At 40.5% G+C, this 26,226-nt stretch overlaps 1 protein-coding gene across 1 annotated transcript in view; it reads left to right on the plus strand.

The window, feature by feature from the left end:
- LOC118253777 (transducin-like enhancer protein 4) overlaps positions 1–26,226 on the plus strand; it is a 96,590-nt gene that overhangs the window by 64,975 nt on the left and 5,389 nt on the right. The window contains 8 exon segments of the mRNA XM_035558540.2: positions 17,180–17,299; positions 17,840–17,893; positions 18,589–18,741; positions 19,965–20,097; positions 20,395–20,588; positions 20,789–20,865; positions 24,423–24,672; positions 25,754–26,001. Of these exon segments, the coding sequence (XP_035414433.1) occupies positions 17,180–17,299; positions 17,840–17,893; positions 18,589–18,741; positions 19,965–20,097; positions 20,395–20,588; positions 20,789–20,865; positions 24,423–24,672; positions 25,754–26,001 (1,229 nt within the window).

A 26,226-nucleotide genomic window follows, 5' to 3' on the forward strand; every position in this document is an offset into this window, starting at 1 on the left:
TCTTAGATATTCTCTGGAGAGGGCTCTTTTACAACTTACACTTGAAAAGAGGAAGAAAAATTGTAGGCAGCAGGCTTGATTATGCTGGATTAAGATCAGGCAACTAATAGACCTATGTGTGCATAACACTTGTATTTTAAAAACTTGTTTGCTTTCTATACAGTAACACCAGAAACAATGCGTAGGAAGTCATTAATCCTCTGAACACTACGCTTTTCAGGATCATAGGTTACCATTGTCCTCTGCTGTGTCAGAATTTGCCTAATGTTTTATTTTCTCCTTTCGGACATCTGGTAGTTCCTGGGAAATATTTGAAGAGCCATTATTTAGTAGTTTACGGGGAAAGCCTTGAATAATTCAGACAACAAATGATTAGGCAAGCACTTGTCTATCTAACTGAATTATTCTGCATGTTTGCTGAAGCAGTAAAGCAGGAGAACAGCATTTCCTTCTCTGGAGGGTTTACAGTGGTAGTATTGACCCACCTAGTTATTGGGTTTCAGCCTTTTGTTGACACTGTTGTAAATGAAAGCAGCCTGGACAGGCACTGAGCAGCTGGGCTGGTTAATTGTGAAGGATTCATGCTTGTTGCTGTTACCCCCAGTGTTTGTAGTGGGTTGTTTGCTTTGACTTTTGTTGAACTGTTGACAAAAGCATTAGATACAAATGGGAACAAATAAAGTGTTGAGATGCCAGGAGGGCTTGGCAGTAATGGTGGTTTTCATTCTAACTTAAATGGGGAATGTCGACACTTAATCAGGATGGGAAATGGAAGGTGTGTTCAGTGTTTGTGTGCTCCCCCCTTCCCTTTTGCTTCCTTTCCTCCCTGCTAAATATGTTTTGGCAAACACAGGTGAATAAAAACAGAGTGGAGGCAATTTCACCATCGCCTTAACTCTTTGGCACCACATTTTTCAAGCGCTTTCTGACTGTGGATGTCTTGCTGGGCAAATCCAGTTCCTGGCATGAAAGGATTAAGTATAAAAAGGGATGGGAAAAAAAAAAAGGAAAGAAAGAAAAGGAGGGGGAGGTAGAAGGGGGTAGAGTTGGGAAAAGAGGGATTAAATAGAGCAGTATACACTGAAGTAGTATAGCCAGCAAAATTGAAGTCATTTACTGGAACGCTTTTAATTTGGTTTAAACAAAATACTCTTTTGTATATTCAAATGGGGAGTAGCTCAGCTGTTGTGAAGCCAGAAAATTAATGGTATTTTTAGTGAAATAGCAAAAGCATGTCAACAACATAGCTGAGGATGATAATGTTGGCATTTTATTCATGAGGAATTATCAATGCAGGTTACTGGACAACATAGTGTGACTGGAATGATTGAGCACAGGGGGGGAAGCGGCTGTCCTTCTGTAAGATGATTTCATTTTGCATTTAGTGTTTCTGGAAGAGAGGAAGGAGAGCAAAAGGAAGCATTTAAAAATACGTGTCTAAGAGGTCTATCCTTGTGGTTTCTGGCTCCCAGAGTCTAACCTTTTTTACCTCTGTCTGACACGCGGTTTTGCCACTTCTTTTTTTGTCAGCTGTCCTTTCTTTTCAAGTCTTTCATGAGGGATGGCAGAAAATAGAGGGAGAAGAATGAGTTACTTTAGGATATCTTTGCTGAAAAGGCTGTTTCGGCCCTGGAAGAGGTGCAAGTTCATTCTAGCTGTCTCTGGCTCTTTGTGCTTTGCATGGGACCCTTAATGCATTTAATGCGTTGTGAAATATGGTTACCGTGGCTGGTCATGGAGGAAGTTAATGTATGATCTGGAAGGTCTTACCACTTAGCAGGAGAGATGCTTCATATTTGTTATTGCAGATACACTTTTCTTGTAACAATCAACCTCCGAGTATTGTGCAGGTCAACTGGGAAGTGGCAAATAGAGTTCGCAGGGTTGAAGATGCCGCTATGATGAGAGGAGAAAATGCAGTTTTCTACAGCTGTATGAAGGCACACAAAGGTCTTCCTTGCCTCTGCTGCAGTGTGTGCGCCTGGTGGTATTTGAGGCACCCCAAGGGTTTGTAGCACCAAATTTGTCATATGCGGGTATTTTTTGTTGCCTGCCTTCGTGCAGCTTCAAGTTGTCCTAAAACCAAATGCTGTAGTAGCAAGGTAATCTTGGCATTTATGGACCCACTTTGAACAATCATCCATGAATGTTTTCTTTATTCCCCTTTGTTATGGTTGCCATATTGTTCCAAGCCTCTTCACAGCAACAAAAGAAGGGAAGCACAAAAAGAGATAAGGAAGAAATTGCCTTTTACTGCTGCCATTGCTGAGGGTTTTTTTTGTAACTTGCAGTGTGTTTGTTGTGCCAAACCAGAGCCCTGTGGACGTCAGCAAGGAGCGTTTTGCCCAGATGTTAAATATTGTGGGATCAGGGCCTGAATTTGTTATTAATCCTACAAATATTAAAAGAAAGTGAAGAAATATCAAGCTATTTCCAGCAGGCAGGTACTGGGGGTGGTGTTACTGTAAATATCAGCTTGTGCATGATGAATCCCCAATTCTTTTTGTCTCTATCTTTAGGGAATACCTGCAGGGGGCTAAAGAAATTCTCATAGCAAATTTCAACCCTGAATGAAGGAAAAGTGAGAAAATCTCTGAAAAATAGAGACTTAAAGCCCAATCAAAATAAATATATCCCATAATCATCTCTGCACAGCATTTGGGAAATCCAGTTTTGAGTCATCTAAATTATGCGAGAATTCAGAAGAAATAACTCATGAATGTTCTACGGCATTGCCTGGGTGCTTTTTAATCAAGCTTGGGTAGTTTTCTGATTTCATGTGAAATGCACTTTCCCCTGTACTTGGTTACAGAGAGTTAGCTCTTTAGGCTAATCTGCTTTGCTCATGGACCTGTAAGAATGGCCCCAAGCTGTGCTTTACCAGGAGAAAGCACGAGTTTTGGGAAGCTGAGACCTGGAAGCAGGAAAGTGCTTCTGGAAAGAATTTGCATTGGAGTAACAATAGTTGTGAATGATTACAGGAGCAAGAAGAAGGGAGATGAGTGGTATACTACATAGGTTGAGAATGGATTTGGACTCACCCAAATTGCAAAGTGATTACGCGTTACGGTGCAAGATTTTTTTCATAGACTGGCATCAGACAGTAAGAAAGTGGAGTGCCAGCATCCAGATAGAAATAAGAGCAGAGTTGGGAAGGGATATTAAAAATAGAGCATCGGAAAGTGTAAAATAATGAGACAGAATAAGAACAACAGAGAGATGATGCCCTAAATCAGTGATGCACAAGCCTTCAGCACAGAAGGTCTTTATTGGCAAGTTGCCATGTGCCAGTGGGCTGCACCTATTTTGCATATAATTTACATTGGATTTTAATCAGATAAGCACACACCCTGTTTGTTTGTTTGTTTTTTATATTTATGGAGTGCTGTAATTGCAAACACTGTGTAGCAGAAAGCAGGGTATGACTGCATACTTAGTAGGCTATAGTAAAACAAGTAATGATGGGAAGACTGGCTCTGCAAAATCAGAGAGGTTCATCTGACATCTGGCTGTCTTTGAGATGGCCTTATGCATTTTGAAGTACAGATCTGAGTTTATTAGGCAGCTGCAGGTTGGCTTTGTTCACAATTTCAAATGCATAAGTTTAATTTGAGAAAAATCATTTCAAAGACAAGCCTGCAGATAGCAGATTTCCTGGTTAATTCTGTTACCCATGGGTAATTCAGAAGACAAACAAACTACAACAACAACAACAAACAAAACCAACAACAATAATAATAAAAAAACAATTTCTGAAATGTTGTTCGGTGGTACTTAGTTACATCTCAGATGCAGCGGTTTTAGCCTCTCTGAGTTCAGCTGATGGCAGGCTTATAAACAATGCAGAAGTGTTTCCTCTTTTACATTTCATATGTCTGTGTGATATGGATTTATGCAAATTAAGAATAGGCTAAAATTACTATTTGTAGACCTATTAGTTGCTGGAGTATAGCCACTCTGTTATAGTATTTGGATTGCTGTGGTTGTGTTTTTGCTGGTTCAAGGAACGTTTTTTTTTTTTCCGCCCTTATTTGTCCGTTCCAGTCTAAGGTATTTAATGGATCCATCCCCATAATACTGAAGTACCTCCAAATCTTCAACACATTAATCCTCTCACCAACCCTACAAAGAAAAGAAAGGCTCTCTAGGCTTCTGAAATTATCCCTATCTTATAGATAATGAACTGAGACATGAAGAGGCTTAATTGACTTCACACAATCAGATAAAAGAGCAGACTACTGAACCTATATTTCCCAAATATAAACACAATTTTTGATCCTTCCTCCTTTTCAATCTCTCAGTGCATTTGAGTCCCATTCAGGGCAAATGTATAGGTGATGCTTTCTGGTCGTAGCTCTTGTGGGTTAAGTTTGCCAGCTCAGTCCTTCAGGGCAAATACCTGTTTCAGCTGAGTACCTAGTCTCTGGACGTTTTTTCAGAGGAGAAGCTTTGGCTGAACTCTCATCCTTCCTTGGGGTTTGATCACATTGCTGTTTTCATGTGGAGCAGATCCGTCTGTAGTGCTGGGGGCTGTAGATGTGGCAGAGTCTGAGGAACCCCCTTGCACTGCTGGGAGAGCGACAGGACAGGGAACACGCCTGCCACGTCCCCCGCACCTAACCGACCCGCTCAGCAGTCGTGTACCATGCCGTGCAGCACACCACTGAGACCCGCAGCTAATGTGGGGTGCTGAGGGGCTCCAAGGTGCTCCCCCGCGTCTTCTGGCTTGGTTGCAGAGGGAGCAGCCCCACAGGTGGGTATGGGAATGTGATTTTTGGCGGTAGTGAAAGTGCCCTGTGGGGAGATGGTGTAGGCAGATAAGAAGGATTTCCATCTGTGGGCTGGAGCTCTGGATACAATTATGCCTGCTGTGAAAGAGCTTGTTACACTTTCTCACTGTAAGGGCTCCATCTGGTGCTCTAGGTGTCTTTAAATGGAAATTTACATTTACTGTCAAAACTAAAGTCTGCGCACAACGCGCAGTCTGACGATCTCACTGGCCACAACAATGCTAAAAGCCCTTCCCGCGCTTCCACCCAGTAATGTGGAAATTGAGGGGAATGGACTCAGTGCTTTCAGCATCTGTCCCTTAATTACAGGAAGCACTAATGAAAATTCAAGATTTTCTCTGACCTAGGGTAGGATGTAACTGTGTCTAGGAATAAGCAAGGTGGTGTTGCAAGGAAGCAGAGTACACTCTTGCTCAGGCAGCCCAGATGTCAGTCAGTAACAGAGGTGTGACTTACAATTCAGCCTCTTAAATTCTAGTGAGAGACTTGCTGGCAGCTCTCTGCGCACACGGTGAAAAGACTCCACTCACTCATCAGGACAAGCGTGCCCTACATTGATGTCAAATTTGAATCTGATGTGTGCAGAGATCATAATAATAGTCAAGTCTTGCACTGGGAGACAGGTTGCTAGCAATGCTGACTTCTGCCTCGAAAAGTCACGGTCTTGGCAGCTACTAAGGAGAACAAATGCACTGACAAACTGCTGCAATCTGGGATCTAATAACACTTCCCAACTGAGAAACCCATTTTGCAAATCAGAGGCAAAATCCTAATACACCTCCCCAACTTTTTTTTGCCTTCTCGCCATCTAGCTGCTTCAAGTCTCATCTGGATCAGTCTTAACAGCTAAAACAGTCCCTGACCATGCATAAAATCAAGTCACTTGCTTAGGTGTCCAGTAACATGTAGGTATAAGTTTTTTTACCTACTCCACAGCAAACTGAAAAAGGCTTATCTTTGCTGTTCCATTAGGAGAGTGAATGGTGGGTAGAGGAAATTTCCCATATTGTGGGTAGCTTGAGGAAGATTTTTCTTAATACTGTGACTCGTTTTATAGCATTGCTTGGGCCTTTGATCTCCATGTTCTTAATTGGCTCACAGGGTGGTTATTTACAGTCAACAAGGAAAGTACCTTGAACTTGTCATTTTAATAAACTTGTTACTAGCCAGCTTTTCTATAAGCATCCCAAATGGAAATAAACATCTTTCATTTTGTTTTCTAAATAAATTTTAAAAATGGTTTCCTAGACAACCTTGATGAAATGTCAACTTCTTCGCAGATCTAAACCCACACCATAGGTATTGTTGTCTCCATCCCTGCTGGGTAATTTGTACACTGCAATAGTTTGTTTGGAAACGTGCCGGTTGTTCTTTAAAATGTACTTAATGCTAGATTAGAGAACATAAGACTTTTTTTTTTCCCCTATTTCTACCAGCTCATTTCTAAACCATTTAAAATAAAAAGCTTGAGCATGTATGGTATTTAAAAAACCTTTCACATGATGTTTTTAAAACAGATCAATTTCAGCATTAAAATGTTAGGAATTCAGCCAAGGAAAATTCAACTCAGGATTGTATAGCTATAATGATAATGTATTATGCTTATCTTCCTTGAAAATGATTGTAACAGTAGAGTTGAACCTAGTGAATTACATAATTTAGGAGTGTTTGCCAGAATGCTGTTTTAGGGGGATTACTGTAGCCTTCCCTTAACAAAAGCAAAGGGGAAGATGGATCATACTATGAAGGACTTAAATGAGACAGAACAGTCTTCACAAATTGTCTGAGATAACTCATTTGAATTGAACAGAAGGTCATGTGTGTGCATGCCAGTTATCACACTTAACTACTTGGCAGAGTGTATGGGGAGTACAAGAGGGAGATTTTTGCGTTTCCTCTCCTCTAACCTGAATTAAAAATATATTGGCTGCTCATTCCTGACATCAAAACATTTCCAGCTAGCCTGAAGTTAGTATTTGATTGTGCTTTTAACGTTTAAAAAATTAACAGCATGACCTGTCTAATATAAATAATGAAAGGACCAGAAAAATAAAAGCTACTGCTGCTTCTCCTGGCAAAGCTCTAGGATGTTCAGGAGCTGTAATGCATCTAAAAATCTGGCAGAAGTACTGTGTGTTTTATTTTCTCAGTCTTCAAAGTAGGTGTTGTACATATAATGTGCTATTATATACTGATGTAACTGCTTTAAGGCTGACTGCAGGATCTGTGTTCCTACCACTGTTCTATCCATTCCACTTACCACAATCCTTGATTTGAAAAATAAGTTTGGGCACAATTATTTTTGCAATCAGCTGAGGTCTTGATTCAGGGTAGCACACAGTAGGCATCCAAAGTTCAGCACATATGTACATTCTTCTCATTTCTTTATCTGCCTTGTGACTTCTCTGAAATCAAAGTGTGTGCCTCAAATCTGGCAACTGCTCGAGCGCTTTCCTGAATAGGAAATAGGATAATTTCCTGAACAAGGGTCTTGGGAACACAAGTAGGTGAGTATAAATGAAGTGAGGCAAAGATACTGGGCTTGGATGTTATGTGGGCAGGGAGGTGAATGGTAGTGCTCAAAGATTTCTTTCTGGAAAATATTTTTTTAGATGTTTGAGAAAACATTTTTCTTCAGAATCGCCATGAACTGTAATTTGCAAATATTTAATAGCACCCAATCATGTTTTATTCACCTGCACTGGTTGGATAATGAATTCCGTTTTGATGGAGGAGTAGCAGTGGCTCTGGTTTCCTCAGTCATGGAGGGTACTAGAAAGGCTGAAGTATATTTGGTCTTCAAAAGCAACACAAGATCTGACACAGGAAGAGATGAGTGAGCAAATTGCCAGTCTCTGATTTAATACCCAAGATAAACATGAATGCTTTGCTGCTGATTGAAGCAATGTGCAAGTAAACTTAATGTTTCTATTGAAATTTAGTGTGCTTTTTATAATCTTGTTACCCTCTATAACTTCTCCTATCACTTTTCTACTGGTCAAGTCAGGAAAAAATAAGATTAAAAATAAGGGGAAGAGATGGAACAAGTTAGTAAGTGTGGAGAAAGATCATTAGTGGTACCCTTAAAGTATTCAGTAAAAACGATCATTTGCGTTGTTTTCTTGTTATCTCCTAGGTCATCTCTGCAGCAAAGCAACTTTCGAGACAGGCAGAAAGAAAAAAATGAACATGTTTTCCTCTGAAGAATTTATATATATGGATACATTGGAAAGGAACGGAAATGTGAAAACTCAAATTGATGCCTTTGCCATGGATATAACCTGTGTTAGATGTACCCAAAACTAAAAATGTGGGGCACTGCGGCAAAGTATCTGATCTGAATGTCTGCTGAAAGCAGCTAAATGGAATGTCCCATGAGACTGCCTTCAGACATGATCTCTGTGGTTTTACAGCAACAAAAAAGGCTAATTAGTGCCAGGTTATATCCTTCCGGTCAAAGTGAAGAATTAGATAGGGAACGTAAATCCCTGGAGAAAGTTGTTAGGACCTGTCACATGAAAAGTGAATCCACTTAGCTATCCTCAGAGAAGGTAAACCTTAAAACCTGATTGTTATTACTTTAACATGGAAAATTTGGGGGGTGTATGTGTATGTATTTTTACCTCCTGACCCTCTGTTGCTAGTACTGACGATATTTTTTATAACCCCCGTGGCTTGAGCCACTGCAGGGAAGTGTTCGTGTTCAGCTTGGCTCAGTGCCATACAGTCCATTTTAATTACTGTGCAAAGTGAAAGGATAACAGTTTTACTTTGGTACTCAGTCTGAGAAAAGGGCCAGCTGTTCTTCGGAGGGATTTCTTGATTCTTATAGATATTTTTTAACAAAGTATAAAGCATACTGACACAGGCCTTTAATGGATATCATAAAACATTCCGTCTTTAGTGTTTTCTTACTGTTCTAAAACTAACCAAATTACCTTGTGTGCTCTGTTTAGATTCAGCTGCTATGGAAATGTAATTAGTGTTAATATTCTGGAGATACGTTGGATGTTGGGAATTTTCTGTGTGCATCCGTCACCGGCTTTTGTAGAATGTTCACAGAGCGCCGCTGTTTTTCCTCGCATTGTGGCACGCTGCTGAATCAAAGCCTGTAATGCAGGCTGGTGGTTATCTGTCTCTCTCTCTTTCATGGTGGTGAGCCCACAATTAAATTGCTGCATTGAATGCTCTGGCTGGTTGAGCTTTTTCTCTTATCCTGTGATTGCGTGCTCTCCCTCACTTGTTCTCTCTAGCTAACTCCCAACACTCTCTCTTTCTGCCTCTATTTTGCTAGAGCTGCTCAAACTGTTTCAGGTCTCTGCTGAAGGAAATAGCATGAGAGATCAGTAATTGGAACCCCAAATAAATATTTGAGAAGAGCAGAGCTGTAGTTCTGTGTTTCCTTGGCACAGCTCTGTTCCTCAGATTTCCAGAGATGATTGTATTTACCCTCAGTCTTTCTGAATCTCTGTAACTCACTGGCCTTTGACCCCTCTGTTTCAGTGTCTCTGATTTTGGTTAAAATAACGTTTAGGATTCTGTACGCTGTGATGACTGATATGCTGGCTTGTCCCAGATTTGGCATTTATTTTCCAATATGCCAGCAACAGAATTTTCTCTGTCAGGTAGCATTTCTGCACTTGTGCATCTTGGTTTTTTCAGGAGTGTTTATCTGTTCTGGCATCATTAGCGACAGAATTCCGTTGCAACTTGCATATGCCCTGGGGCTCTCATCCTCTGTATTCCCTGTACCAGTTGTAATTTGTGTGTTAACAGCTTTTTGTAAATCTTTTCATTCTGTCCAAATCACCTGCTCTTCTGTGTGCTGAAGCCCATGGTCTTGGTTTGGGGTCTGTTCAAAAGGGAGGAGACTGAACTGAGGGACAGCGAGTGGGAAATGGATCAGGTGAATTGCTTTGCGGATTAAAGGGGAGGATGTTTGACAATGCCTGGGTTGTGTTACCATCAATTAAATTCAATATTTACAAGTTGGCAGATGTGGACAAGAGCGGGCTTGATGGTAAATGTAATCCGTGAACTTTGAAGCTTCTGTAAACCTATCAGAAGTGTTTAACTCCTTTTCCTGCCCCATCTGTTTCTTTTTCTTTTGTTCCCTGCTGAAACCAGGTCCTTTGTTCAAACCGTCTTGCTTACCAAAGGATGCTTGTTATTCTTGCCACACTGCTTGATTTCACTACCTTCATGTGCTTGTGCTAAGATATACTTTAACCTAAACCTGTCTTTCCTTTTTGCCTCACAGCTATGCTCCTCTACTACTTCACTGCTTGTACTTAAGCCGCATCGGTTCTTCTCTCCATCCTTTGACCCTCACAGTGTCAGCAGTGATTAGGCCTTATGTGTGTTATGTCCCTCAGCCAGTGATTACTGGAGAAGCTGTATTTTAAAGGATTTATTGCAAAAATCCATCTGTGAAAGGCTAGCCGGCAGCCCTTGCCATTGCTTTAAACACCTCCTTTTCCTGCCACCACTGTGCGCCTGTACACCAGGAGGGACTGGAGAAACAACAGCTCATGCTGACAGGATTACATGTCAAAATTGCTGGGTATCTCCAATTTCTCCTGTGTGGCCGGCACAGTTTATAGCAAATTGATAAGTGTATGTTAAAATACACAACTGGAATTAACATGCATGCCGTAGTGGTTTATTGTTTATCACCCCTTTTGTAACATCTAGACTTCGGTGCTTTTGACTAGGTTAGATTAGAAATCACAGTGGTGCCAGCAGGGCAAGCAGATCACCCGTGTAAACAGTTGCATGATTATGTTTAAAGAAATTACAAGCACATATGCATAATGGATATACATATCTATATTTTTATTCATGTAAAACTTCTGAGAACACTTGTCTTTCGAAGATGAACTGCTGAGCCCACACGTTCCTTTTACTGTTGGCTTTTCTTTACGGCCATTTTGTTGCTCTTGCAGCAGCACTGCACATCTAGACTTTGATGTTTTTTTGACACTCTTATCCACTAATTAACTTCATTAATTTTGCAATTAGTGAAGTTAATTAGTGGGTAAAAATGCTATATAAAACTTCAAAGTTTGCATCTTAATCATAGTTTGTATTAAAAATAATTATCACACCCTTGATTACTAAGCTCGATTCAGTTAGCTCAGGCAGGGTCATGTGATATTAAAAACAGCTTTTTTCTGTGTCTTTCTTAGCTAGTTAGTAGCATTTTTCACAAACAATTACTGAGACTTTGGTATCTGAAAACGCAGATACAGGGAAAAGGCAGTGAATGAGACAAAAAACACAGCTTGATCTTGGTGTGGCAGACTAGGTTTTGGGTTTTAGTTTGGGTAAGTAGAGAAACAAGTTGGAAATGAGCAGCTGGAAATATTTAAAATGTTCACTGTGACTGGTGATATATGTGGGGAACAATACTTGGGTCTCTCCTCATTCGATAAGCCTATTCTGGGCTGTATTCGTGTGATCATAATCTGTTGTGTATACATAACGGGATAAGGAAAACCTAGTTGCCTAAATAAGGACAGCAAAGGGAGGATGTTGTTAAAATAATGCAAATAGCAGAAATTCAGTGAGGCTGGCATGGATTCTGGGATGTAGTAATAGTGATAATAAGAGCAAAAAGCTGTAGTAGCAGTGGAGGTGTGGGTGACCTTAGGAACACAGCCCCTGTACAAACAACACCATACGGTACCTACAGAGCAGCCCATGGTATTTCACACCACCTCCCGCAGTTTAATGGAAGTACTGTACATATGCGTACAGAAGTATGTAAATAAATGCTTTTTTTTAAACAGATGGGTGTTCCCTTATAGTTGGAGCCATGAAGAACGTTTGATACGTGGGAGCTTAGTTGCAGTTTTTCTCCATGGGTGTGTGACATGGCCTTGACAGACTGCTCCAGACAGTTTTCATCACCTGCCTTTAAAAAGAGGAGTGGAGGTGAAGGCTCCGCGACTTCCTTCACCATTTCATGGAAGAGGCAAGAGGGCTCCTTGAAGCTGTTTGCCTCTTCCACACATGCATCTCCTGAGCTCAGGGGGGCAGCATGTGATTTGGGCAGGGCTTTGTAGGAAACCTGGTAGCTGGTGGGGTTTTCTTCCACGACCTGAGGGAAGGCAGCATGGTGACAATTCCTGCCTTGGCTTGGGCTGGTGCAGGCCTTATCCTAAAGGGGAAGTGTTGCTGCTCTGTGTCTGGTGGCTGGTGCTAGGGCGCCGTGTGTGGTTCCTGGTTGCATGTCTCAAGGGAAACAAAACGGAGGAGGTACAGGGAAAGGCAGCTGAAACAGCCATCAGGATGGAGCAGCCCACCTGATGAGGGGAGGCTGGGAAGGTAGGACCTCTTCAGTCTGGGGAGGAGAAGGCTGAGGGATGATGTGCAAAACCGCAAGGCAGTGGGTAATGCCGGGCTATGTTCACCAACTCCTGCAGCCCTAGATCTAGGGGACATGACGAAATGAGTGGGAAGATTGAGTCTGAAACAGAAAAAAGAAAGCCCTTTTCACACAGATCATCTGAAGCCTGCTGCTGTGAGAGACAGCACAGGCAGGATGGTCACCAGCAGTTTTAGAGGGGCAGGCAAGACAAACCCAGATAGGTGGTCTGCTGGTGGTTTCTGAAGGGAAGAGGCAGAGGGTCTCAGGTGGCTTCCATGCAGCAGCCCAGGGTGCTGGGGAAGCTGGAGGGACAGGGCAGCAGCCAGTGCCTGCCCAGGCCTGGAGCAGTGCCTGCAGGCAGTCTGTGGCGGTTGTACACCCACATACAACATTGGTGCCAACCATCCGACCAAGCAGCATTACTGTCCGGTCATCCCTGGACTGTGATGCATGCTGTATCCATTTTTATAGTTTCTTTAGTTTCTTTTATACTTTCAACAGACTTTATAACAGCAATAATGTCATTCAGATAATTATACTGTAATTGACCTTAGCGTTGAGCATCCTTGGCTTTTACTGCAGTTTGCTTAATACTTCAGGATGGTCAATTATCTCATAATTCCCACTTTGTTGGGAATTATTGTTTTAATTATTACACTCCAAATACATCATTTTGGCATAGCGGTAAGGGTACGCTGGGGAATGGTCATATTCATGAATGCTTTAAAGAGTTACCAGCTTTATCGTGTGGGAGGGCTTTTCATCCTGTCATCTCTAGTCATTACTTTTAACACTTATTCCATTTAATTATCACTTAGTCTGCTCAAGCCAGGTCTTCATCTGCAGGAGCTAGCATATGGGGAGTTGGGGCTTACAGGATTTGAGAGCAGTTGGAAGGCAGCACAATCTGACCATATTGATTTTTTTTTTCTGCTGTGTTCCAGCATGAGTCATCTGTGTTAATGCAAGGAACTTCCAGTGGAAGCTGGGGTTAAAATGGTGATTGTGATTCCTGTGATTTTTTTTTTTCCAAGCAGTCTGAAGTATTAATTTTCCCAAGGAGACAGTGAGCACGCAGATGTTTGCCTTGTTACCGGTGAGAATTTTACGGCTCTGTAAGAGGCTTATATTGCCCTCTTTATGATCATTTAATTTGTTCCTGTGTGGCACCGATACTCCACCAGGAGCAGCACCCTGCAAGCGTTGGAGAGAAAATGGACTGCTTTATGAAACTCCAAATGGCCTTCATGATGGGTGATCTTTTTGTTTAGCACTGTGCTCAGCACTGCCCAAAATACACAGTGAAGTATAACGTGTCATGCTTTATGGTCTAGTGCAACAGATACTGTGGATCCAGCACTAGAAATAGATTCACTTCTTAAGCAAACTACAAGGCAATGTTCTCAGCGTTTCTATAAATGTATCTGTTCAAATGTTTTTTTTTTTTTGTCAGCATTTTGTGATGTATTTAACATCAATAAAAATGTCTTACCTAAGCAGAAAATGAATAACTGGTACATTTTGCTAAAATGGAAACTAAATGTAACCCATTTTTACCAAAGAATATTGTTTCCTATGTTTGATCTAATTATTTTATGTGAGCAAACTCTGTGTTGGTTAGTAGGAAAATGCTTCTCTCTCTAGTAGATTAATGCATTTTATTGAAGAAAACAGCAGTGCAAAAAGTCTTTATTTCTCAATAAATTTTAATAGTTACTAAAATGAGGACTCTGGCCCATTAAGTTACAGCCTGCAAAGGTATAATGCTGAATCACTTAATTTCTCTAAGTAGCTATCCTACTCCAGTTTCTTAAAGGCAGCTGTTAGAAGAGCACCAATATTTTAATTGAGAAACAGGGCAGAGTCTGACAGCTAAGTGGTGCGCTTTGATGGAGGTTTCCTTGCACAGTTCGCATATGTAAGAATCTCTCTAGGAATATATATGTAGGCTTGCACACATGAGAACCAGGATGTGTGGGTATACAGGATTGTATGTTGGAATTTGATATCGGTGGAAACCATGAAGACATTGTTACGTCTAGGTATTTCTCATTTGTAGCTAGATCCTTACAGGTGTTGATAAGATGATAAACAATTAGCAGGAACTTGTTATGGGTAATAATGTTGTCCCTCACACACTGAAGTTAATAGGAGTTAGGTGCATGTGAAGATCTAGACCATAGCCTGTTGGCTGAGCAGTACTTGACATATTATTAATCAGAGAGAAATTTAGATCTGTCAGTACCGGTACTAGAGATCCCATGAAGTTAGAGATCCCTGTGTGGCAGATGCATTAAATACTGAACAGAAAAGAAGCTGGTATTGCAGGAGTATTGATTCGTTGGGTAACTGTGGCTCCATGCAAGAAAAGGGGTGAAATAGTTTTAAGTGAGAGTGTTTAATTTGTTCTGTAGTAATTGACTCTTTAGGTAAAATAATGTTAATCCAAGTTCAGTGGCCAAATTTCAGTTTGGGAAATTAGATTCTTCCTGCTTTCTTCACTCCACTAATTTGCCCACTCTTCCCACCAGCTATCATTAAGTTAGTTGTCTCCATTTTTTCTACTAATGTCAGGTGGGATACCGTCTTTTCATATCAGTATCAAGTCTGATCCATCTTTGAAGCAATAAAACCATTAAGCACTATCCATTGCCCCAGTGCCCAATGTGGTGCTCATCCTTTATGTGCTAGTGATAATTAACTACTTTATCATTCTAGTAGGGAGCTTTAATTTATTACTTTATTAAGCAGTGAAATCAAAGATTAAAATGGTATGTATAGCACATAGCTAACTAGATTGTGAAAAATGAAACTATATGGTTTCAAATTTATGAAAATAAATATTTCTATTTAAATAAGTGCAGTAGTTTGCTTTAATTCTTTAGACACCACTCTAATTTGTAGTTTACTGGTGATTATTTTTCTTCGTTTTAAAGTAATTTGCTTTCTGTAGGGTGAAGTTGAGAAATAATGAATTGAATTCACATTACAAGCTACTGCCTCCCAAACTGTAAATGAATATAAATGTAATAGGAGTATGCTATTAAAATCTTTTGCAAAAGACTATGCTATATCATTGCAGTAAACAATTACATTCTTTCAAACCATCAGTTCATTTAATACTGTATTTCTACTTGGCCTTTATTATAAGGGTTTCTGTGGCTACTGTCACTACTGCCTCCAAATGCCTTAACGTACATTGTCTTTTCAGAGCAAACAATAACATTTTTAATTTGTGTCATTTACAGTATAATAGTTGATTAATGATCTACTTTAAAGCTAGATCAGTGAACTCATTTTAAGATGTACTTGCTCAGAATAGGAAATCCTTGTCTACCTATTGTATACTGTCAGGAAGGAAGAAGGGAGGGAAATGAGAAAGGCACAGGCTGTGCTCGGCACCATCTTTGTTCTAAAATTTTAATTTCCACTCAGCGTACTTAAAAGGTAAATAGCAATCACCAACCAAAAATTGTTTTGTTTTGTTTTCCAAATTCTACACTCATTAATCTGAGCTGCTGTTGACAAGAACTGGAAATTTTAGAGAAGTAGAGATCTGAGTGTCCCAGCAATGAGAAATGTTCTCTTACGTGACTTGGGCAATGATCGCAGCTCCGCTTCCATGGTTAAGTGTTTTTCATTCTTACCAGAAGTTTGTGGTGTAATAAGTTAAGGAAAAGAAGAAATGGAACAGAAGTTGCACAATGTAAATGCTAATTCTTGGTTTTGTGTTCCTGGTAGCAGTGATTAAAATAAACCTAGGGAGATGTTCCTTTAGAACCCCAAAACCAGAGTGCTATATCCTACAGTTTTATGAGGAACAACAACTGGTCATAGCATGTGGAAGAAGAACCCCCCAGACGAGAGTTTCTGGATGAACAGGAGTGTCTGAAATCCAGTAGTAAGGACTTCATTAGTTGTTGTTCCTCTGAATCCCTTATATAAGGAGAATAGAGAGATGGAAACAGTCAGCAGGGTTTCGACTGAGGATTACTTTCATCTTCATTCCTGTCAGTTCCAATTCTGCAAAGTGCCTGAACACATCCTTACTTATGTACGTTCAACCATTGACTTCAGTGTGAGATAAAATTTAGCGCACGGTTAAATGCTTTCTTGAATTAGGGCCAAAAGCTGCTGCTGCTGCTGCTAAAATCAATCCCAGAGGGAACTTTGCATCTTTCATTACTTCCTTGTTTGTATACCAAGATACAGGTTCTACCAAGCTCTGGAAATATGGTAGGACTTGATAAATGTCACCTTTCCTGTTTAAAGGAGTAGAGCAGAATTGCTGGATGAGAGTGCATAAAGTACAAATTACCTTCCTTGCTCTCCTGTCCCATAAATATGCCTTGCAACCATCATTGCTAAGTGAGGGCCGCAGAATGACAAGACTCCCTGAGACACTGTGTTGTGTTCCTGTCTACTGCAGGCACACCTGGTAGTTCTAAAAGGAGACGGATTAAAATCAGTTTAGGTGTTTTCCCCTATTCCTTCCAGTTGCAAGATTGTTCGTTCAGAAGATTGCTTCTGTCTTTGCTAGAAATCTTCATTCAATGTTTGCTGAGGTCTGACTTACCTTGAGTCATCTTTTTTCTTGTTTTGATTTCTTTGTTCTTCTTGTTTTGATTCCTGCATGCATACATACACACCCCTCTTCTCGGAGGTCAGTATTGATTTAACCCTGCATATTTGTACAGGAAACAAGGCAAGACCAGGCCAATGTACAGTATTCTTAAAATGGTCCAAAGTAGCTCTACATTCATCCTGTTGACACCACAGATATCAACTATTCAGTGATGTAAATTGTTCTCCTTTATGTGTATATCTTGCAATGCAGTGCACTTTTAACACAAGAAACTTGCTGGGTAGCTATCAGTGATTAAAACCCAAAGTGCTGTCCATAAGAGCAGCTCTAAATCACCTCATTGGCTTAAGTTGTGTTGAGGGAATGTGACAAATAAACCCTTGTTTGGAATGAGCATCTGATGTGTTTTCTCCATCTCTTTTCTAACTGCAGAGCTCTTCTGTATCTCCCTCAGCCAGTTTCAGAACAGCGGAAAAGCACAGAAATTCAACAGATTACTCTTCAGAGAGTAAAAAACAGAAAACAGAAGAGAAGGAAATAGCAGCTCGTTATGTGAGTAAAACATTTATGTTGTGCACTGTTAAACTTAAGTGTTCCTCGGTAATTTCACCAATTTCCTACTGCATAACTAATTTTAAAATTGATGGTCAGGTTTTTACTGTGTTCTTACTGTGTGCATCTGTGATAGGTAGAAGTTTTGGGTGTGTATGATTAATAGTATTTTTGATAATACGGATACAGAGCACTTCGAAGGCAGGGGACGAGGATGGAGCATTAGTTAGGCTGGAACTTGATAAATCTGGAATATAGCTTGGCTCCAAAGTGCAGTGCAACTCTGAGTGAAGATTTTCATCCTCGGGCCTCATTCACTGTTCTGAAAACTGGGAAGAATGCTGTAGCTGTGAGAACCTATTAAGGGAAGCACCTAAATATTACAGCATTTTTTTTACTACATAAAGTTTGATTAAAGTAAAGGAAATATTACATAGTTGTGAGCAGCTTTGCATTTCATTGGCTTATTTTTTTCTTTGTACTTAAGAAACTTCAGGATATCGAATATATATTTTTACACATTGTGATCTGTCATTGCAGGACAGTGATGGTGAAAAGAGTGATGATAACTTGGTAGTTGACGTTTCCAATGAGGTATGCAGAATTGTGTTTTTTATACCTTACACTAGCAGTGGTGGAGTTGGTCGTATCTTCAACGATTTCTGGGTGTATTGGGTATGAATAAGATTACAGCCTTTGCCTTCATAAGAGGGCATGAAATGCGTAAGGAAGTCCAGTCAGGTCTTTCTTTAGAATGCAAATCAAATTTGTAATACTTATTTCTACAAAGGACCTTTTTGTTTCTTGTTCACACCAAAAGTCTGCTTGAGATTTTTGAAGCCAGCCCAGCCCAGCAGATAGGATGCAGCTTGTAATAGTATCTGTGTTTTCTTTCACTCTGGCCCTGACTTCTTTTGTGAACTTTATCAGGTCTGCCAAGTGCCTTTAAAGTGCCTTAAACCTTTCCAGTCTGTCAGCTTAAACCTTTCCAGTCTGTCAACTGAACAAAATAGATTTATTTGCCTATTTCAATATCCATAGGTTTCAAATATTTTTCAGTATCCATAGATTTTAAACAGTTTTTCATGTTTAATGGCAAGAAATTTTAAGGCTTTAAAAATATTTCATTATTGATACTGATTTTACATTTTTGCCAACTAAATTACTTAAGGACTGAAGGAAGATGTCACACTTTATGACAGAACTTCACTCCAAAGTGTGAATTGCTCAGGACAAGCACTAGCGGGTAGTATGAAGTTTTCATGCTAATCCACATTGCTGATGTTTAGGATCCTTCCTCTCCCCGGGGGAGCCCAGCACACTCTCCACGAGAGAATGGCTTGGACAAGACTCGACTGCTGAAGAAAGATGCACCAATTAGTCCGGCGTCAATTGCATCCTCCAGCAGTACTCCTTCCTCCAAATCCAAAGAACTTAGCCTTGTAAGTGCTTCTGAAGTCTCCAAAACCTATGATAATAAGCTGAAACAAATGCTTACCAGCTTTCTATCTAGAAACCATTTGGATTTCCGCAACTATCAGTAAATCATCATGAAACATTAATTTCAAAAAAAATTTTTAAGTAAATTTTATAAAACAGTAAGCAGAATATCCACAGCCTTTTTTTTGGTATAGGAAGAGGTTATTTTCATTGGTGGTGTGGGTAGATGATAGATGTGCTGTGCTGAGAGATGTTTTTCTCCTCCCCCATATGAAAAACTGTCATTCTAAGTATAAATAAGAGTACACAGGGGTTCCTTGAGCTGTTTTCCTGCACTGTGGTTTATAGCAAATTCAGTTCCTGCTTGGATGTGATTTGGTTGTTAGCTTTGTTTGAATTACCAGGCCATATACAACAACAATAATTTTTATTTTCTATCTAAAAAGTAATCTGTCATTTACAAGAGCCTTCCTTGACTTGCATCACAAATCACAAGGCAAAAAAAGAGCTGCCAGCAAGTTGGGGGTGTTCTTTCCTTTCCTGTTTGTGACCACATTTAATCACATTTCTGAGCTGCACAGTAACTCCCATCTCCGTTCTTCACAGGTCAGGGTATATGATTATTTAAAGAAATAAAATAAATAAAAAGCTTAAAGTGAAAGTAGTGCTCAGGAAAGGTGATGGAATGACATGTTCAGGCTTGGGAGTCTGATGAACAAGCTTGTCACAAGAGTAGCACTGCACTGTTCCTGACTTAATACTCATCACTGTGTCCATCCTATGTTACCAGCCCCAGATCTGGGTGTGAGTTGTTGGTCAGTTGTATGTTTTTCTGCTCTTCCTGTCTGCTGGGAGGTGGACCCTCACGGAAGCTCATAACATGAGCATGTCCACCACAAGCAGACTGAGACCACCACCGTAGATCACGTGCTGCCAATATAATTGCCAGATGGCAATGATCTTCAGTCATTGACCTCATTCTGAATCACATGGATGCCCCAGGCAAGGAAAGCTGTGAAGGCTATAGTTAATTTGCAAAGCCATTCTGTCTTCTTCATTGTCTCTGTAGCTTCTCTTCATTGCCAGTGACTTTTGAAGCCCAAACCCAAAAGCTAGATTTCACCGATCGTGCATGCTCTTGTTGTCTTCCGCTCTTTTTTCAGCCAGTACTCAAAAAGGTAACATAACGAACACACTGTTTTTCCTTTTCTTTTTTGGTAATTAGAATGAGAAATCTACCACTCCTGTATCTAAATCAAATACCCCAACTCCACGGACTGATGCGCCAACTCCAGGCAGCAACTCCACTCCTGGACTGAGGCCTGTGCCGGGAAAGCCCCCGGGTGTGGACCCACTAGGTGAGCGTCAGTCTGTCTCAGCAATGTGAAACTGCTGCCATTCATTTCCTTTCCATGTACAGTGGCAAAGTCAGTATGTTATGACTGCTTAAATTGGATGCTGAACTGGTTCTTCAGCACTTTAAAACTTACATATATATGTTTTACATATGTATATATGTATATATGCTTGTTTTTATATACGTATAATATTATATGTGTATATATATAAATACGGTTTAGTGGTTTAGGAAACTCATATTTCATTTAATGGGTCTGGGGTGGCTGTGTGATTTCTCTCTTTTTTTCCTTCAATAGCTTCAGGTTTAAGGACACCTATGGCAGTGCCGTGCCCCTATCCAACTCCGTTTGGCATCGTTCCGCATGCTGGAATGAATGGGGAGCTGACCAGCCCTGGAGCTGCTTACGCTGGTCTGCACAATATTTCCCCTCAGATGAGTGCAGCAGCTGCAGCAGCTGCAGCGGCAGCAGCTTATGGGAGATCTCCAGTGGTAAGTGTTTGCTGCTAGTGCAGTTGGTGTTGAAAGTAATTCATATCAAATTTCATATCAAAGTAAGACCTGTGGGGTTATATCTAGTTCAGTCTCTTTGTAATTTGGGAAGTATGCTATGGAGAAAGTGAATTAAACAGTCTTCTCTTGCCTATCTCCATCTTTAATATACCTTTTTGTTTTGCTTGGGAAACCTATAGGTTGGTTTTGATCCACATCATCACATGCGAGTCCCAGGCATCCCTCCCAATCTCACAGGCATCCCAGGAGGAAAACCGTGAGTATCAAACATTCAACATCACAAATTATTCATCTGCTGAAGTTATGTTCCCTTGCTGGTTGGAATTTCCCTTAGCTACTGAAAATTATTGTGTGAATAGAAATAAATACAGCTGTTTGACAAAGGAAGGAGAAACTGTTTAATCTTAAAGTTGCATGTGTAAATTTGTTTCAAGAACTAACAGCAGCGGGCAAGTATTGGGTGGTATAGAGGAGACAGAAATAAATGGAAAAAGGAGCTGAGCTTCGAGGTACTACATGCTGAGTCTGACTGGTTAGTCTTATATAGAAATGCAAAATGGAATGGGATCTCAGCTTTCCTTCTCCACTGTACTCTGCTTCTCAGTTTAAAAAATGATTTCTTTGTTCACAAAAGCCTTGCAATTACTTGCAAACTTACCAGCTGCTATAGACAGCAGTGTGCAGAGAAAGGAACACTGAGATGTTTTATTTGATTGAAAATACTGGAAAGAATTATTGTATCGTAATGTTCAAATTCATCCTTGATGGAACTGACTGTAAAAGGTGACCTGCTCTACCAGGCATCTCTTGTGAGCCTCAGAAGAAGAATTACACAGATATGAAGAACTCTGCGCTCACATCCCTCTTGAGTTAGAGAGGGAAAAAAATGAAACAGCAATGCAAACCATATTGATTCAGATTTTATGTGATGGTCCTCCAGTTCCTACGTGACACTCATGGGAAATTGTGGCTGGCTAATACGGCAGAGGTGGAAGGGCAGGGGACGTGGTTTGTGCCATTCCTCCTCTCTCTGTCTCGCGTATGAACATGTTTATGGGGGAGTGGATGGGAGATAGTCATGCACCTGCATGTGAGTGAATGCGTATTTACCTCCCACTGAGCTTGTGGACGTGCAGGATTAGTAACCTATCATGGGAGAAGTGATCAGTCCTAGTGCCTGTAACTCCTCTTGTGCAAACATATCACAGGAATCATAAACTATATCCAACTCTCTGCACACACTGCTGTTCGCCTCGGTTGACTTTCTGCCAGTTGATCTACTTCGATAGGCTGTTGCGTAAGCTGGGTTTGGAAATTGTGTGCAGCAGCCACCAGGTCAGCTGTTTGCATTAAAAATTCTGCAGGGTGCAGACTTTCATTCTACACATACAATGGGCACTTAGAAATTTCCTGATGTAACGTTCAGATGTTTGCACTGTTCAGGTTCATCCTTGGTGGAGCTGGATCCAAGAAAGGTGACCAGCTCTGCTAGGGTTTGCTTGCTGTGCTCTGAGAAATGTAAACTGTGCAGACCTTCCTGCTCATGTAGCAAACTGAAGTCAAACCAGTTCAAGTTCTGTTACATCTCAAGGGATTTTGAATGTCATTGACATATTGATGACAGTTTGAAATGACAGTTGCATTTAAATATTTGTCAGCCTTTGGTTCTGAAACCTTTGAAATCTGTGATTCCTTTAGCATGATTGCATTCTTTTTTCTTCGTTGTTAGGTATGTTATTTTTCAAAGCTACCGTTTGGGATTGTTGCTTTCTCATGTACTCTTTCTTGGCCCTTAAAGCAAAAGTTGTGTAACTCTGCACTGTTGAGTATTAGTTGAAATGCAGCTGGTAGCATGTGGCACATCAGGGGTCTGGCTACTAATAATTCTCTTTCCACTTTGGACGTATCTCAGAGAACTGAGGGTAGTACAATATACAAATAGAAAAGGTAGCTAATCTGGACAGAAGAAAAAGTGCTCACTGGGTGTTTATAGTGTCAGATATTTAGTAGGTTATTAGGGTACTTCAAATAAAAAACATGCAGTGTGAGTTCTCAGTGTTTATAAAAAAAACAAAAAACAAAAAACACAACAAAGCAACAGTTTAATCACATGTGCTGGTGGGAATAATGGTTAGAATGAGAATACTGTAGTCACTGATTGCTCCAGAACTAGGCTTTATTTCTGCAGTTGTTCAAATTTGTTCCCTACGTACTTCATAAGCCTGGCAAAAATCTCTCTGGCTGATGAAAATAATATACAAAGTGTTCATAGTGACTCTACAGAGCGACTGAAACTTTAGGCAGAAAGCAGAAAAGATGATAATGAAGTTCCACTTGTTTTGTTAGAGATTTTAGCTTCTTTTTTCAGTACCTTACTGCAGCAAACAGGAATTAAGGAGATAATGGGGAAGATATTTCAGATTTCTGTGGTGATAATTGAACCCAAGATTCTACTTATATTGGCAGTTTGCTGCTTCTGACAACCACAGAAATCTGTCCTACCCTTTCCTGAATGTGTTTAATGTCAAAAAATGGAGAATGATGATATGATCTGTCACTCAGACCTGCCAGAACAAGAAACAGAGGGCAGGATGAGAAGAGTATGTAAAGCTCTGGGAATTGGGCAGAAAGGTGAAAATGCAGTTGCAATTTATCCTGCTGAAAATTATTGTTCAGATGTTAATGCACTATGAATCTTAAATAACAAATTCAGTAGTTGAATTCTGAAGCCTGCCTTCTTCAACGACTTTCAAGCAACAATTAAGGAAATGAGCTTTCTAAGTAGTATCATAATTTTTTTTGTGAGCTCTTCTCATTCTCACCATTGTGACATTTTTTTTTTTCATCTGTATTTCTGTGACATTTTAGGTCTAAGGAAATTAAAGCTTTCTGTTAAGCATACTTGGTGTGTTTAGGTGAATCCTCTTAAGTTTGTGCTCTTGTAATAGATGTGATGTGTCAGGGAGCATCTAAGAACAAGACAGTTTCACAACCTAACTGTTCTCCTTGGAAAATATTTTGAGATGAAGCTGTTGATAGGTTATTCACAGGTGGCATAGCTGGCAGTCACACAACACATTCTTTCTCAGTGAGAGTCCTGATTCTGGCAAGAGAAATCGGGATTTGTAGTTGTTGTGTCAGTTCCACAAAAAAACAAAATAAATAAAAAGGGAAAAAGAAAGTAAGCTCAAAAGAAGGAGGAACATCCCAATGTATTTTTGCTGGTCTGTCATGTCAGATGTCAGCAAGCATGCCTGAGGGCTTAACTCCTTGATGGTGGTGTGGTGGTGGTTTCACTGCACCCTTACACATTGTGCTTGGCAATTTCACTTGAGCTGCGTGAGATCCGTGGTGTGTTCGGCGCAGCTGGGCAGCAGTCCAGCTGAAGTCCACATGTTAGAGTCAGTAAGGGAACAACCAAATGTCCGCTGGCAGTCAGCTAGCCCCAGCGCTCTGCAGCAACAGGCCAGCTATTTCTGTCTGCCAGTAGGCCTTGACCTGTCCTTCCTTCACATCTCTGCAGGCAGTGGCCTCCCCACGCATTGCCAGAAACTGTCATTGCATGAGTTGTGAAAGCTCATTTGATTGGTAGATGGTCCTTGGCTTGCCCCATTAAAAGTGTATGTTTTGAGATCCATACTGTAAATATCTAAAGGATTTCTTATTTACATCACTGAAAAAATCGCAAGAGGAACTAAGCAAACAATCTGATGAATGCCTGCATTGGAAACACATCTATAAATCTGTTTTTTTAAACAGGCTTGAAGAAAAACTTCTTCAATCTTACCCCTATCTTTTTTTTTTTCCCCATAGAGCCTACTCATTTCATGTAAGTGCAGATGGTCAGATGCAGCCTGTTCCTTTCCCTCCTGACGCCCTCATCGGTCCAGGAATCCCTCGCCATGCCCGCCAGATCAACACTCTGAATCACGGGGAAGTTGTGTGTGCAGTTACCATCAGCAACCCCACAAGACACGTGTACACGGGCGGCAAGGGCTGCGTTAAAGTCTGGGACATCAGTCACCCTGGCAACAAGAGTCCTGTCTCTCAGCTGGACTGCCTGGTAGGTGAACAGTGGCATATGACAGTGGAAGAAAATGGCAGTTTGTGTTAAGGTTGAAATGCTACTGGTAAGGTACAAAAAACAGTGGCTATTTGAGTGTTGTCATTGGTATCAGAGCTTGGTATTTCATTTGTAATTCTGTTGTTTCTTTTAGAATGGAGTTTAAAGTATATTCCGTGTAGTACTTGTGTCTTTTTTCCCCCCAGTGAATCAAAACATTTTTAATATCCTAAAATTGTATTCACAGGGGGAAAGATCAAAGACAGCACACCTGATATTGTTTATAAACTTTGACATTTGTTGGTAATGTTAAAGCTTGATATCCTATAATGCTAAAAATTGCTGTCTTGCAGCTGTATTCTCAGAGAATATTTGAAGATTGTCACGTATTTTGTGTCTGTGTATGTGTGTGAATGCATCACCCTGTCTTAATGTGACAATTAAAAATATCCCTGAGTGTTATTCACAAATTATTTGAATGTGCTAACAAGATGAACCATTGTTAGCAGCTTTTCTCGTGTCATTTACCAGTTCTTGGTAAGATGTTGCTTCTTGTTACAGAGGCAGTAAAACGAGAACTGTGCAGCACATCTAGACATATAATGAATTGCTACACAATTTGCTACACAAATGAAGAAAATTGCCCAAATATTTTTCTCTGACATCTCCGAGATGGTGGCAGCAAGTCTCACTGGAGCAGAGCGGGGGGGTGTGCAGTGAATTTGGTACTCCCCCATACTGAGAGGTTAATGTGCGGAAATAAACAGCGTATGAAAATGTAACTTTCTACACAAGCTGTCGAATACAGCTATCTTGAATTGTTTGGGGTTGGGTTCAGGTCTTTGCATTCTGATGCTAATTAAGATTAAATATCTCTCACTACTGAATTTTGTAGATCAAGTTTAAGTACTTCCCTAATGTCATGTAATTTTCTGGCATTAATATACTTTATCATTGTCATAAGTATAAATGGCTCATTAAAACCAGGAGGGAATACAATACTTTTATGGATTTCTGCTCTCATGTTAATGCTATTTTCCTTTCCTCATGAGTAATCTCTTGATGGCTTCTGTCTCCACAGAACAGAGATAACTACATCCGTTCCTGCAGATTGCTCCCTGATGGCCGCACCCTGATTGTTGGTGGGGAAGCTAGCACGTTATCCATTTGGGACCTGGCAGCTCCAACTCCACGCATTAAAGCAGAGCTGACATCTTCTGCTCCAGCTTGCTATGCCCTAGCGATCAGCCCTGATTCCAAGGTCTGCTTCTCCTGCTGTAGCGATGGGAACATTGCAGTGTGGGATCTGCATAACCAGACTTTGGTAAGGTAGGTCGACAGAACCAGATCATCGGGTTGTGAAGAATTAATTAGACATAGCCTTACATGCTCTTCTGCATAAATACACTCTTTTTTCATGGTATCAGAGTAGCTGCTCCTGGCATTTCATTGCTAGGCAATAACTATGGTAGTACTTCAACAGAAGTCGATATAGTATTTTGTGAGTTTTGCAAGTTTCATAAATTCAGGCCTACCAAACAGCACCATAACTAT

This window comes from Cygnus atratus, chromosome Z (genome assembly GCF_013377495.2).
Source record: "Cygnus atratus isolate AKBS03 ecotype Queensland, Australia chromosome Z, CAtr_DNAZoo_HiC_assembly, whole genome shotgun sequence".
NCBI classification, from domain to species: domain Eukaryota; kingdom Metazoa; phylum Chordata; class Aves; order Anseriformes; family Anatidae; genus Cygnus; species Cygnus atratus.